Here is a 16,340-nt window from a genome sequence, read left to right as displayed (position 1 = left end):
CCCATAATTTACTCACCCTCAAGCCATCCTAGGTGTTTTTGACTTTCTTCTTTCAGTCAAACACAGTCAGTGTTATATTAAAGAATATTCTGTCTCGCCCAAGCTTTATAATGGGAGTGAATGGTAACCAATATTTTGAAGCTCAAAAAAGCACATCCATCCATCATAAAAGTAATCCATATGACTCCAAGGGGCTAATAAAGGCCGTCTGAAGCGAAGCAATGCATTTTTGTAAAAACAAAAATCCATATTTATAATTATGTTTTAATATAACTCCGATTGTGACTGAAAGAAGAAAGTCATATACTTCTAGGATGGCTTGAGGGTGAGTAAATTATGGGATAATTTTCATTTTGGGTGAACTATCCCTTTAATTGTGTCTCCAAAGACCCTTCACTGTGATTCACATCACTGCCTCTAGAAACAAAGGCCAGGACCTCTCAGGTTCCTTTCTGGCTGCTCTTTCATTCCCTCTTTCCTTTTTTTTTAGCTTGTTTTGTCTCTTCTCATCTCGTTGTCTCCACAGGCGCAGGTTTTAGCCATGGCAGGTCGTTCTACAGAGGCAGAGAAAATGACCCTGGGCATCATTTCAAAGACCAGCAACTGCATTGAATGTTACCGTTTGTTATCTGCCATCTTTAGCAAACAAGGCAACCACACTCAGGTGCGTGCTGCTTTATATAACCCTGTACTCCAGCTTCATGATTAAAAAATCGCAATCTCGATTCAAACACCCATGTAATTTTAAGTGACAACGATTCGCCTGTTTTCAACTCAATTCACATTTATTTGTATAGCGCTTTTCACGATACATATCGTTTCAAATCAGCTTTACAGAGAATGCATGTCAACATTACAATTTAGAGAATGCAGTTAGCAAATAATGTAATAATTTAGGCAATTAATTTACAATCACCATTAGCAGTTTAACTGAACGTAGAAGCAATGAGCTCCTGGAAAAATGAATTACATTAACAATAATTAGGATATAGAAATTGTGTAATGTGCATGTTTCTATTTATTAAACCTTTGACAAAGTCACAGCAGAACTTTGAAATCTGTGTTTCCGCTGACCCAGAGAGAGTCACGTTTAGGTATGAAACAGCTTTACCATCAGTCTTTTCAACCAGACAGTATCATTATTTCTGCATTACAATAATTCTGATTATCACAGAAGTACTGTGAAGTCTTGATGAGTGAGTTATTGAATCATTCATTCAAACTATTTTTTTTTTTTTTAAATATTCATTCTAATGAATTAAACATTTTTACATAGACTGTAGCAATTAATATTTTGTCAGAACCTCTAGTAATTTACATTTTATTTAGTTGTCTGTTCTGAATTGTGGGAGAATCCAGATTTGTGCAGCTCTTCCTTGTACTGAAACAGAAAACACACAAACAGAAGATTTTTTCCCCTTAATTTGGTGCTCTGTGAATCAGTTTGTGCAGAAGCTTTATTTTGCCCTAGTCCAATTTCGTCGCTGCAGTCTGCAATTCAAAAGAACATTTTATTGAATCTCAGTGAGGCGTCTTAGACTAGAATCAATTGCATATAATTTCTTTTTATTACACATGCCTTCACTCATTACTTTATTACTTCAGTTTAGCAGTTTTCTGCCTCAAAGAGAAATCTCAACGCCCCCTGAGAGCACTCTTGCAGATGAAGAAACTCAGCAGAAAGAAGTTCAGCATGAGTTTTGAGCTTAATGAGCGTGTGTGTGTTTCAGGCGTTGGATGCATTGAAGACGGCACTGCAGCAGGAGCCGTCAGACCCTGCAGTGAGGGCAGAGCTGCACTTCTCCATGGGCAACCAGCTCAGAGAGATGAACGAGCTTGATCGAGCCTTCCAGGTAACTTCATCTGCAGCTGTCAGAGTGAGAGAAGCGCTCTTCAAATATTCCCTTTCAACATATTCTTGTTTACTAGGTTGTAGTTTGCCTACAGACAGTTCACGCAGATAATATCGCATGTAAAAAGTCAATATATACAGGGTTTTATCAGTCCTGTGAGAAGCATGAGGCTTATTTTTGTCTGAATTGATTTGAAATGTATACAGAAATGCAATTCATACAGACAATAATTTGAAAACACATCTTCTATGATAATATAATATTTTTCCTAATGCAAAAAATACTTTGCATAAAGAAAACAAAGCCTTTTAGGATCATAAATCAATATATTCTCCATAGCTTGTTAATTTGAAAGAAAAAAATGACACATTACAAAAATGTAATGTGAAATATTTGAAAATTAATATGAAATAAAATATGAAAACATCCTTTTAAACTGGATACATTTACTTATGCTAAACTAAATGCTGAATTTTGGACACATTTTCATTACTGCATTAAAATAATGAGGTTTTTTTTTACAGTAATTAGAATTTATTTAAAATATGTACAGAAATGCAATTCATATAGACATTCTTCTATGATGAGCATGTTTTCCATTTATGGATTAAAATTCATTTAGATATTTTTGTTTGGCACAAAGTCAAAGATATCTTGGATATTTGTCATTGACCCATTTACAAGCGCTTGAAGAAGATCTTAATGCTATATTTACCATCAATTTTTTTTTATATATATATTTAAGAGTAACACTAACTGAGTGATATATTGAATATTCCAAATATATGCTTTTCTGTTGGTATAAAATCCAGCAATTAATATTGCTGCCATGATGAATATAGTCATGAATATTACTGTGATTCTAATTTGTTGTTTGCTTGCCACCATGCTGTTAGGCTAATTTCATGAGACTTGCAATTATGCTAATGTTGAAATATTTTAATAGTGTCAATAATATAAATAGCAATAACAATCAGCATGAAAGACTGATTGGTTGTTTGACCTGTCCAGTGTTGCCAAGTCCGTGGTTTTCCCTTGGAATTGGGATACTTTTGTACTGTTGCTGTGGGTTGTTTTTCTTTAGTTTACGGGTTGAAGAATCTCACCCCACCCCTCAGGGTGTGATTTTTACCCCCGGGACTTGATTTCCGGGACATGATTAGGTGGGTTTTGAATAGAAATTGGGCTGGTTTTGGTACAAACCTGGCAACCGTGGACATGTCAATTTAAGTCATAATAAGATGCAGCATGGAACCAACTTGCTGATAGTCTAGAGTCTGGCTACATGAGACTAATGTTGAATAATTGCGTTTTCTGCTGCTTGCTTGTTCTTCTCTTTGTTCCCGGTGCCCTGATACTGTCACAGGAGCATCAGCCGCGTTCTTTCATCTCCACTTATAAACAGTCCAGACTTTGTCTCGCGCTGGAAGCTTTGTTCTTAACCTCGGCTTTTCTCTGCCTTAAATTACCTAAATTAAGTTTCTTCGGCGAATGTCTGGTTAAAACAAGGACTGTTAAAGTTCCATTCTTCATTCCTGGACTCATTCCAGGTCTCCTGCTAATATTTGGCCTTGTAGTTCTATGTTTATTTTGACCACAAAGGCACCGATGAGAACAGGATGGTCTCAGGTTTACAGAATGCTGCTATCCTGTTCAAAGCTCAATTATAAAACCTTAAACAGAAAGGCTTTTTGCGGTAGAGCCAGACTGTTTTTTTCTTTCTTTCTTAAATGGATCATGTTTCTTACACAGACAAAAACTGTTATAAAAGGTTGAATCTCGCCGGTGGTTTAATACTGTTGAATTCATCACTGGCTACATATCATGTTTATACCATATATAATGGGATGATCTAATCTTTTCAGAGCTACAAGCTTGCTGTCGAGCTCAAACCTGACCAATCACAGGCCTGGATGAATATGGGCGGCATTCAGCATATCAAGGTATGTTGGACGAGACTTGAGGTCTAATAAAAACTGATATGAAATTTCACCACAAAATCAAAAGGAAAAATATATTTTGCATAAAGAAGGAAATAGTTTGCATTAAGAAAATTAAGCCTTTGGTTAGGACCATAAATAATTCTGACATTTTTTATTTTTTTTTCTCAGTAGCTTGTAAAAAAAAAAAAGGAAAAAAAGGAAAAATGGTGTATTATTAAATATATTAATATGAATATAAAGTATAATTACTATAATAGTTATGTTTTTATTATAATTAATAATAAACATTAAATATGCACAAATTTAATAAAGTAAAAATATGAAGTTAAAAATTATATATATATATAATATCTACACACAAAATATCAAAATATTCATTAAAATATGATACATTTAATTAATACAGAACTGCATAAAATAATCAATTATATCTTATATATATTGTTTGTCTTTTTTAAAGCATAAAAATAATGTATAATAATAATTACTGAGTCACATTTGATTAAAACCATAAAATACAATAAAAAAAAATGTTATTCTGAATTAAAAAAAAACAAACATTATATTTATAATTGCATAAATATATAGTGATAATTTAGATGGAAAGTTGCTTAAATAAGAAAATGCACAAAATCATAATGGTCCTTAATATATAAAAATATAATTTATTCCTTTTGATTAGGTGTGTGTGTGTGTGTGTGTATATATATATATATATATATATATATATATATATATATATATATATATATATATATATATATATATATATATATATATATATATATATATATATATATATATTCAGTAATTGGTTTCATTTTACATTTAATGAATATTTTGATATTTTTAAGTAGGATACATTTAATTAATACAAAACTGAAAAAAGTAATTACTATAATGTGAAGAAAAAATAATGATATATTATTTTAATATATATCAATATGAATAATAAATGATAAGTTCTATAATTATAATTATTACTATAATTACTATAATAGTTATATTTTTATTATAATTAATAATACAAATTAAATATGCAACAAAAATCTAATAATTAAAACAATAATTAAGTTAAAAAGATTATATATATACACAATACATTTAAAATACAGTACATTTAATTAATACTAAACTGCATAAAATAATGCTAATATATTAATAACTGAGTCACATTTGATCCATAAAAAATAATAAAAATGTAATTTATGTAATTTATATATATATATATAAAATATTCCTTTTGATTAGGTGAAATATGACCTGTATATTTCCTCATGAGACTGATCCAAGCAATCATTGTAACATGAATTGTTGTGTGTTTGTTTTTGTATATTTTAGGGAGACTATGCAGCAGCGCGGATGTACTACCAAAGAGCTCTCCTCCTCTCGCCCAGCTCCAAACTGCTGAAGGAAAATCTGGCCAAGCTGGACAGACTAGAGAAAAAACTACAAGGGGCCTAGAGAGGAACAGCGAGACCTGAACTATCGGCCAAATGATGGAGGACAAGCTACAAAGAGACAGAAGGGTGAAGAGAAGGAGCAAACTAAGACAGTCTGGACTCAGGAGATGATTAATGACAGCTTCCTTCTCCTCTAGAGTTTACAGAGGGGCTCTAGGATTGAAATAATCCAAAACACTGACATTTTTTTATCCTCTGCATCCAGGGCTGGAGCACGCAGATACCACTGACCTCAGCGCATCAGTGCCGAATCTCACAACAACACATTTCTGAAGCTCTCATCATTGTTTCCCGTCTCCAAAACCACTTTTCGACTGCTTCAAAGTGCTCGGACGGGCACAGATTGAGCGTTTGTTCTTGTTTTAATTCGGCGTGTAAGCAGAGGTGCCGTCTCTGAGACTGAGAGGGGCTATTTCTCGCATGTGGAGCCGTTCCACTCGACCGCAGAGGCTCCGTTCCGCTTCGCTGATTGCAAAGCCTCGGAAAGCATTTCAGACAAATGCTGCAAGTTATCAAATATGACTGTGTTCCATGAACACGGCAGATCTGCTTGTGTTTTGCTTCTGTTTTCCATTTGAGTGATTTAAATGAAGGAAAATAAATGACAGGGTGCTTTCAGTTGACCTTTGATCTTGTACATGCATCAGTATTGTGGAATGTATCTCAGACTAAAGGCGTTTTGACCTGTGCAGTGAATTACATATCATAATTTTCTCCTCATAAGCTATAATACTGAAGACTCTTTTAATTGCAATTATGAATATCATACATATCCTTGAAATGGATCCCCGTGACAGTAAATGGATTTTAGTCCTATTTTCGCTGGCCAGAGATTGTCATGCGATACTCTTGATTACGCCGTAATCTTTGCACTTACATTTCGTTGCCATAGGAACTGTTATCAAGAACATTTCTTGAATTCAGCAGCAGCAGCCGTGCTAAACATGTCATAGCAGAGACCAATGTGAAGTAATGTATGATTATTTAATAAATATTATCCAATACTTATGAATGTTCTGGTGTGTTTGGAGGTGTTGGGGAATGATGTGTGCAATCACTTTATCTGTCCAAGGTTAGGTGTTAAATTACCCAGATGAATAACCATTGAATGGATTCTGTACATCCCTCTGTTTTAACATCATTACAATACACTCTGACAGATCTGGTATAGAAACTGATTTAGCAGCATATTTTCTCCTACTGAATGTGCAGTATGATTCAAGAGTCATATTTGATTTAATCTAACGTAATAACAATATCTCAGATGTCAGTGCCTGGATAAATGCTGCATTATCTGGATTGAGACAAACTGCTTTTTCATATTAAAAACCTTTGTTACAAATTTAAATCTTTTATTAGCGCTCTGAAACTATTTTGTGAATATTTTTTGAGAATGCACAATTTTGAAATGGCTTTGAAATGGAATTAAAAAGAAGTTAAGATTTTAAACATTTAATATTATACAATTTAAACATTATATACAGTACAGACCAAAAGTTTGGAACCACTGAGATTTTTAATGTTTTTAAAAGAAGTTTCGTCTGCTCACCAAGGCTACATTTATTTAATTAAAAATACAGTAAAAACAGTAATATTGTGAAATATTATTACAATTTAAAATAACTGTGTACTATTTAAATATATTTGACAAAGTAATTTATTCCTGTGATGCAAAGCTGAATTTTCAGCATCATTACTCCAGTCTTCAGTGTCACATGATCCTTCAGAAATCATTCTAATATGATGATTTGCTGCTCAATAAACATTTATGATTATTTTCAATGTTGAAAACAGTTGTGTACTTTTTTTTTCAGGATTCCTTGATGAATAGAAAGTTCAAAAGAACAGCATTTATCTGAAACACAAAGCTTCTGTAGCATTATACACTACCGTTCAAAAGTTTGGGGTCAGTAAGAATTTTTATTTTTATTTTTTTGAAAAGAAATGAAAGAAATGAATACTTTTATTCAGCAAGGATGCATTAAATCAATCAAAAGTGACAGTAAAGACATTTATAATGTTACAAAAGATTAGATTTCAGATAAACACTGTTCTTTTGAACTTTCTATTCATCAAATAATCCTGAAAAAAATATTGTACACAAATATTTTGTACAATTGTACACATTAAATGTTTCTTGAGCAGCAGATCATCATATTAGAATGATTTCTGAAGGATCATGTGACACTGAAGACTGGAGTAATGATGCTGAAAATTCAGCTTTGCATCACAGGAATAAATTACTTTGTGAAATATATTCAAATAGAAAATAGTTATTTTAAATTGTAATAATATTTCACAATATTACTGTTTTTACTGTATTTTTTATTAAATAAATGTAGCCTTGGTGAGCAGACGAAACTTCTTTTAAAAACATTGAAAATCTCAGTGGTTCCAAACTTTTGGTCTGTACTGTATATATTATATTTGTCAAGTAGAAACTTTTGAAAAGTTTGAATGATATTCTTTTTGAATGATATGATACGCATATCTTCTCAATGATTGGTGTAGACACTTAATTTGAATTTCGGTACGTATTCTCGACAGTAATGTGTCTTTTTTCATTTTAAATCAATATATTTTCACAAGCATTGAAGATCTGTATCGCAAAGCATCCTCTCGTTTTCTTGTGAGCGCTTGATCTTTGCTGCCCTCTAGTGGTGAATCTCTGAACTGCTCCACACTCAGGTAATTAAGCGCTGATTGCGCCTCACAGGTGTTGAGGGATTATATTTGCTTTGCGTGTTGTTTATTTGTAAAGCCCTTTGTATTATTACGTTTCACCGTTCATTTTTAATAACAGAGTATGTGTAAAAACTATTTATTTATTTTAATACTGTCTCTAAATTGGACTAAGGCTTACACCGGTGAGTGACTTACAAAGCATGTCGCAAGCGAGCCTTAATGTTTTGTTGGCAAACATTTGAATAACTTGATTTATTTCAATGACTGTAATATTTCTTTTAAGATGCAGAAGAGAATCCCAATGTGACTGCTTCAGCTGAGACAAACTGCATCTTTGGCAAAGGATGTTATAGTAAGACGGAGTTCATAATGCTTTCTTCATTCACTTCAAGTTAATTTGTATTGTATGACATCTTTCACAATACAGAAAAAGTAGGAAAGTTCATGTTTATAGGGAAGTGATATAGAGAGATGTGGTTAGTTAACATCATGTGTTCAGTTAAGCAGAAAGTGTTCAGGCAGCAGTAACAAATCAAAGATTGTAATTATTATAACATGAGGGAAGATGCCCCCCTTAAGAACAATGTGGATTTACTTTTAAACTAAAGTATTTTAAGTTTACATGTGCAGGACGATGATGCATCAGCCAGTGTGTTATTATAGGAAATAAATATAAACATTTGCTAATTTAGTTGTTATAGCACAAAATGTATATGTGTGTATATATATATATATATATATATAATGTGTGTGTGTGTGTATATATAACACACACACACACACACACTTTTATATATATATATATATATATATATATATATATATATATATATATATATATATATATATATATATATATATATATATATATATATATATATAATGTGTGTGTGTGTGTGTATATATAACACACACACACACACACTTTTATATATATATAAATATTATGTGTATATAAATATTATAATGTGTGTATATATGTGTGTGTGTGTGTGTGTATGTGTATATATATATATATATATATATATATATATATATATATATATATATATATATATATATATATATATATAAAACACACACACACACACTTTTATATATAATTATAATGTGTATATAAATATTATAATGTGTGTGTATATGTATATTTTTATATATATATATATATAAATATATATATATATATATTCTATATATATATATATATATATATATATATATATATATATATATATAATAATATTTATACACATTATAATTAAATATATATATAAAAGTGTGTGTATATATATATTTTATATATTATATTATATTATATGTGTATAAATCATCTATTCTATCTAAAATATTATGTTGACACTTTTTTTAAAAAAAAAATATAAATCGCTTTTGAATAACCGATAATGACCAAGCAAAAATCCCAGTAAAATAGATTCATCTGAAAGATAAAATTTATATACAGGCATATGAATATTAATACATGTGACTGACCAGATTTGAATTGAAGATTGAAGCAACAATATGAATGCAAATTAAAATATTTCACTTCAACCTATAGGTTTTTATGAAAGCAAAGATGTCTGAAATGTACATCTAATTCATGGAAATATGAAATAATGAGCCCATTAATTAGAATAAGTATTCAATTTAAAAATAACATGCCACTGTTTACTTGAAAATAATTTAATTCCACAAACAAAACAAAACGACATTGACAAATCTTTTATTAACAAATAGACAAAAATGGAACTCAAACTCAATAACTCAAAGACAATTAATGTTATGATATGATATTCAACATAATCAATGTCACTTATCACTATTGACACAAAGTAGATCAGTTAACCTCAAAATGGTTTCGGCTGACTAAATATCACAAATGTTGATTTTCAGATGAAAATTAAAAATAGTATAGCAGTTCATCAAAAGTGCTGAATCGAGATTTAACCTACAGTAAAAGAATAATATTAGGATAATATTTGAAAGTTCATCTGCTGGATTGCTTGCAAATATGATTCCTTCCACCATGTTTTTCAGACCTGGCTGGCGTACGTGCCTTCATCCCAGAGAAGGATGAGGAGGAGAGTCGGATCATAGGTGGGCAGGAGGCCTGGGCACATTCGTGGCCTTGGCAGGTGTCCCTGCAGTACTCTGACATGCCCGCCTGCGGGGGCGCCATCCTCGACCTGTGGTGGGTGATCACCGCCAGCCACTGCTTCAAACGGTAAACCCACCGCCTGCTCTATAAAACCTCCGACTGAGTATGAGTGCAATCCGTTTTTCTTGACTAAAATGCCTGTTTGTGAGCAGTTATAAAAAGGCGTCGATGTGGAACGCAGTGGTTGGAATACACAATTTGGAGAATGCGAATGAATCCTGTCATCAAGTGAGTGATTGCGTGTATATTTATTTACATCTCTCTACCTTCTTATGTGGATCTGATCATTCATTTTTGCTATTTGAACTCTCTTGTGTGTTTTATTTGAAGACCGTAAAGGTGGAAAAAATCATCTCCCACAAGGACTACAACCAAAAGACAAATGAGAATGATATTGCCCTGCTGAAACTGCAGAGTCCACTGCGGTTTAATGAGTGTGTGAGGCCTGTTGGCATCTTAAACAGTGAGTTGCCTCCTCAGGAGACCTGCACTGTCACCGGCTGGGGCGCCATCAGAGAGAGTGAGGCTGTTAATTAACCATGTGCTGTTTAACGGGCTCCATTAATAGTGGTTATGTGTGATCGGATGAATTTGTCTCTTTATAGATGGTCCTCGTGCCTCCAGACTTCAAGAGGTCAATGTAACCATTTTTGAGCCACAAACGTGCAGCAAATTTTATGGAGCGAAAATGTACGAGTCCATGATGTGTGCCGGGTCGGATACTGGCGGAATGGATGCATGTCAGGTAAACATTTGCAATTTTTTTTTTAATCATTTTTAGAATTATTTACAAAAATATTTACACAAATTATTAATAGAATAATAGTAAAAATGTATGTGTATATATTACTGCTGTGAAATGATTAAGCACATCCAAAATAAAAGTTTGTTTACATAGTGTGTGTGATCAGTGTATATTTATGTATATATAAATACACACTCACACACATATATACATGTATATTTATATGTGTATATATAATATATTTTTGTTAAATATTTTTGTATATATTGCATGTGTATTTATATACTTTACATACTTATGTAAAAATTTATATATATATATATATATATATATATATATATAATATTGTATACACATTGCCTTGTCGCATTTCTGTCATATCCAAAATAAGTTTGTTTACATAATGTGTGTGTATACACATGTATATATTAAAAAATAAAAAAATAAATAAATATATATATATATATATAATGTCATGTTGTGCAACAAACATGCAGGAAAAAATAATTATAATGTTTAATATTAAATTAATCTCAATAAAATATAAAAATAGTGTGTGTGTGTGTGTGTGTGTGTGTGTGTGTGTGTGTGTGTGTGTGTGTGTGTGTGTGTGTGTGTGTATACATGTATACAATGGGTACGGAAAGTATTCAGACCCCCTTAAATTTTTCACTCTTTGTTATGTTGCAGCCATTTACTAAAATCATTTAAGTTCATTTTTTTCCTCATTAATGTACACACAGCACCCCATATTGACAGAAAAACACAGAATTGTTGATTTTTGCAGATTTATTAAAGAAAAACTGAAATATCACATGGTCCTAAGTATTCAGACCCTTTGCTGTGACACTCATATATTTAACTCAGGTGCTGTCCATTTCTTCTGATCATCCTTGAGATGGTTCTACACCTTCATTTGAGTCCAGCTGTGTTTGATTATACTGATTGGACTTGATTAGGAAAGCCACACACTCTCTATATAAGACCTTACAGCTCACAGTGCATGTCAGAGCAAATGAGAATCATGAGGTCAAAGGAACTGCCTGAAGAGCTCAGAGACAGAATTGTGGAAAGACAAAAAATTTCTGCTGCACTTAAGGTTCCTAAGAGCACAGTGGCCTCCATAATCCTTAAATGGAAGATGTTTGGGATGACCAGAACCCTTCCTAGAGCTGGCCGTCCGGCCAAACTGAGCTATCGGGGAGAAGAGCCTTGGTGAGAGAGGTAAAGAAGAACCCAAAGATCACTGTGGCTGAGCTCCAGAGATGCAGTCGGGAGATGGGAGAAAGTTGTAGAAAGTCAACCATCACTGCAACCCTCCACCAGTCGGGGCTTTATGGCAGAGTGGCCCGACGGAAGCCTCTCCTCAGTGCAAGACACATGAAAGCCCGCATGAAGTTTGCTAAAAAACACCTGAAGGACTCCAAGATGGTGAGAAATAAGATTCTCTGGTCTGATGAGACCAAGATAGAACTTTTTGGCCCTAATTCTAGGCGGTATGTGTGGAGAAAACCAGGCACTGCTCATCACCTGTCCAATACAGTCCCAACAGTGAAGCATGGTGGTGGCAGCATCATGCTGTGGGGGTGTTTTTCAGCTGCAGGGACAGGACGACTGGTTGCAGTCGAGGGAAAGATGAATGCGGCCAAGTACAGGGATATCCTGGATGAAAACCTTTTCCAGAGTGCTCAGGACCTCAGACTGGGCCAAAGGTTTACCTTTCAACAAGACAATGACCCTAAGCACACAGCTAAAATAATGAAGGAGTGGCTTCACATCAACTCCGTGACTGTTCTTGAATGACCCAGCCAGAGCCCTGATTTAAACCCAATTGAGCATCTCTGGAGAGACCTAAAAGTGGCTGTCCACCAACGTTTACCATCCAACCTGACAGAACTGGAGAGGAGGATCTGCAAGGAGGAATGGCAGAGGATCCCCAAATCCAGGTGTGAAAAACTTGTTGCATCTTTCCCAAAAAGACTCATGACTGTATTAGATCAAAAGGGTGCTTCTACTAAATACTGAGCAAAGGGTCTGAATACTTAGGACCATGTGATATTCCAGTTTTTCTTTTTTAATAAATCTGCAAAAATTTCAACAATTCTGTGTTTTTCTGTCAATATGGGGTGCTGTGTGTACATTAATGAGGAAAAAAATGAACTTACATGATTTTAGCAAATGGCTGCAATAAATTGTAAACATAAATATATGCATACCCTTCTTGTAATCATAAAAATGCAAATGTTTATCTGACAATTATTTTAGCATTACCTGAAAATAAATTAATGTATCACATCTCATATCTACTCATATCATATCAATCAATGTCCTCATATTTATTTCACAGACCAATTGACTTTTACGATAAGGCAATGTTAATTTAGGTTGTAAAATGTCATAAAATGTGGTGCAGCTCCCCAAATATCTTAATATTCATGAAGGGAATCATTTTAAACGATATTTTCCTCCATTGTGGACAATCTTTAGTTTGACACTGTGTGTTCAGGGCGACTCTGGCGGTCCCCTCTCGTGTTTCACAGGCAAGAGGTACAAGCTTGCCGGAGTGGTCAGCTGGGGGGTCGGGTGTGGTCGGGCCCAAAAACCAGGGGTCTACACCACACTGTTCAACTACAAACACTGGATCAATTCTTCAATAAATGGTATGATCTTTCAGATTTCAGTGATCCAGGGGCGAATCAGTCTGAACTGCTACAGCCTATTTTCCTCTTGCATTATATAGGTGAACACGTTTCTGCTGACTCTGGAGCAGATTCAACTGGTAAGACTGTCTTCAAAAATCAGTCGTATTGCTTTATTCATCGTTCATGTCCATTTTGTGGCTTCAGCTCAGTGTGGTCAGTCCAAGATGGAGCCCTGCCAACTGCCCGGCGGCTTGGCGCAGGTGGTGTCCACTGAGGATGGCACATTCAAGGTGGAGAACATGAGCGAGGCGTGCCCAAACTCCTGGCCGTGGCACGTCAGTCTGCAGAGCCACGACACGCATTACTGTAGCGGCGTCCTGGTTCACCCGCGCTGGGTGCTGGCATCACGCCACTGCTTCGCCAAGTAAGTTTGATCTGTGTTTATCTGTTGTTCCTCAGTGATGTTCTGACAGTTTGTCCCACAGGGCTGGAGATGTTGTGATCTTGGGAGCTCATGACCTCAACTTCATGTCGGGTCAGACCGCGGCTGTGGAAAGCGTGCAGAGTTTGGCTCACAACAGCAAATTCCCACCGGTCTCCGGTCTCTCCATGATCCGCTTATCTGTCCCAGCTCGAATAGGTATCATGTGACCATATCTGTGTTTTTAATGAGATCCCGCTCAAGTTGTACAGCTTTAACGTGCGCTCCATCCAGGGCCGATGATATTTCCGGTGTGCCTAACGGATAAAGATGATGAAATGGTGAATGAAGACACCTCGTCTTGTGTGACAACTGGTTGGGGGACAAGAAAAGCCACCTGTGAGTCAGCTGGCTTCTTAACAGGGTTTGAGATTAAAATCAAGATGAAATGACTTTCACAACCCCTTTTCCTTTTTAATTTGATGTATTTCCAGGTGAAATGAGCTATTCAAGAAAATAATGTAGACTTGATTTTATCCAATAATAACTAATTGGATTGTGAAAATTTGGAAGCTAGGTGGTTAGAGGACACAGATGTATTTTCCATACTTTTTTTTTTTCTTTTCTTTTTCCATCCATCAATTCTCCAAACTGCTTTTTTTTAATTGTTTTTATTTTTTAATTTTTCATCCATACATTCTTCAAACTGCATTTTTATTTTATTTATTTATTTATTTATTTATTTTTTTTTATTTATTATTTTATTTTATTTATTTATTTTTATTTTATGTCCAGCCATTCTCCAAACCTCTTATTTTATTTTTATTTTATTTTTTAATTTAATTTAATTTTCCATCCATTATCCAAACTGCTTATTTTCTAATTTATTTTCCATCCATTCACCAAACTGCTTAATTTTTTTTATTGTATTTAGTTTATTTTTCCTTGCATCCATTCTCCAAACCACTTTTTTATTTTATTTTTTATTTTATTTTATTTTATTTTATTTTATTTTATTTTATTTTATTTTATTTTATTTTATTTTATTTTATTTTATTTTATTTTATTCCATCCATTCTCCAAACCACTTATTTTACTTTTTATTTTTTTGTTTTCTATTTTCCATCTATCCATTATCCAAACTGCTTTTTAATTTATTTTTATTTAATTTTTCCTTCCATCCGTTCTGCAAATCACTTTATTTTATTTTATTTTCATTCCCTAAACCGCTTGTCCTGTGTAGGGCCACAGGAATGCTGGAGCCTGTTTTGTTTGTTTGTTTGTTTGTGCTTTTATTTATTTGATTTATTGGAGTAATAAAGTCCAAAGACCAAATTTGGAAAATGATAAATGAAACCCCACAATTTTTCTGTGCAACATTTTTCATCCATTGCTGTGTTGTATCTGCTCCTTCCTCAAGCACATTTCATTTCAGGAGAGTAGTTATGTATTCTCTTCTCATATTAGTGGATCTGCACCCTGATATCCTTCACATGGCCAGGGTTAAGCCTCTTTCTGAGAAAGCCTGCCAGACTGGTTGGGGTGACAGTTTCAACATGAAGCTGCTCCTGTGTACAGATGCAGCAGCTTCTACCTCCTGCATGGTACAGTAGTTTCAACACGTCTGTATTGAACAATCATGATTCACATGCACATGTCTGGATCACCTAAATTCTTTATTTTAAAGGGGGACTCGGGCGCACCACTTGTGTGTGCGAAAAATGGCGTCTACTACCTTGTAGGATTAACAGCAGGGAGCGGCAAGAAATGTGAACCTCAGAAACCAGCTGTGTTCACTCGAGTGTCTGCCCATTACACCTGGATACAAACTTGTATTAAAAATTCCTAATACCTTTAATAAAGCTTATTAAAATATTGTGCATCTCCTCCTTGGCTCATTGTCATGTTTTTTTGCAAAATAATATATATTTTTTTTAATGATCAAATTATATATAAACAAAAGAAAACTACCAATTTAAATGTTTAACCAAAAATGCATTGTTATTTTGTAGTTACATGAATCAGTAGGGAAGACTTTTCTAGAAACGTTCGATCATGTGACGCTTGGCTGAATGTAATTGTCTAAAATGTAGTGGTATACACTGTTGCATTGTTCTGCTTTCGAAATGCTATTGTAACGTTCACCCAAGTGCCACAAATTCAAGCTAGTGAACGAATCGTTCGATTGAATCGATTCTTTAAATGAATCATTTGAACCGTTTACATTAAATGAATTGGAATCAATCAGTTCGAGCGGTACTCGAGTCTCACACGCTTTTTTGGTTTTATTACCTCGCATCTAAAACAGTTGATAGCATTTCAATAAAACGCGCAAAAACATTTCAGTGACTAAATTAATTTAGAAAGCTCTGATGTAAAATTACAGTTAGGTTCTAAATGACATCATATGGCTCTTTTTAGAACGTTGAG

The 16,340-nt window shown here is 33.8% G+C and overlaps 2 protein-coding genes across 2 annotated transcripts in view; both read left to right on the top strand.

Moving 5' to 3' along the window:
- The window catches only part of tmtc1 (transmembrane O-mannosyltransferase targeting cadherins 1), a 45,783-nt gene extending 39,304 nt beyond the window's left edge, over positions 1–6,479 (top strand). The window contains exons 17-20 of the mRNA XM_067391548.1: positions 527–664; positions 1,731–1,853; positions 3,719–3,796; positions 5,138–6,479. Of these exons, the coding sequence (XP_067247649.1) occupies positions 527–664; positions 1,731–1,853; positions 3,719–3,796; positions 5,138–5,260 (462 nt within the window). The 3' untranslated portion in view covers positions 5,261–6,479. The remainder of the gene's footprint in view (positions 1–526; positions 665–1,730; positions 1,854–3,718; positions 3,797–5,137) is intronic.
- ovch1 (ovochymase 1) lies at positions 6,304–15,759 on the top strand. Its single transcript, XM_067391890.1, has 12 exons — positions 6,304–6,331; positions 9,982–10,168; positions 10,255–10,330; positions 10,433–10,622; positions 10,708–10,847; positions 13,354–13,507; positions 13,588–13,626; positions 13,694–13,913; positions 13,975–14,129; positions 14,205–14,309; positions 15,378–15,514; positions 15,598–15,759. Exons 1-12 carry the CDS (start codon positions 6,304–6,306, stop codon positions 15,757–15,759), a joined length of 1,593 nt encoding a protein of 530 aa, XP_067247991.1.
- Positions 15,760–16,340: the final 581 nt, after the last annotated feature.

This window comes from Chanodichthys erythropterus, chromosome 8 (genome assembly GCF_024489055.1).
Source record: "Chanodichthys erythropterus isolate Z2021 chromosome 8, ASM2448905v1, whole genome shotgun sequence".
In the NCBI taxonomy this organism is placed as follows: domain Eukaryota; kingdom Metazoa; phylum Chordata; class Actinopteri; order Cypriniformes; family Xenocyprididae; genus Chanodichthys; species Chanodichthys erythropterus.
Note: the sequence above shows the minus strand (reverse complement) of the source record. Positions and strands in the feature narration are given on the sequence as shown.

Coding starts and splice junctions, on each gene's coding strand:
- ovch1 (XM_067391890.1), top strand. CDS start 6,304: ATGTGTGCAATCACTTTATCTGTCCAAG. Junction 6,332..9,981: donor AATCACTTTATCTGTCCAAG/GTTAGGTGTTAA, acceptor CATGTTTTTCAG/ACCTGGCTGGCGTACGTGCC. Junction 10,331..10,432: donor CGAATGAATCCTGTCATCAA/GTGAGTGATTGC, acceptor TTTTATTTGAAG/ACCGTAAAGGTGGAAAAAAT.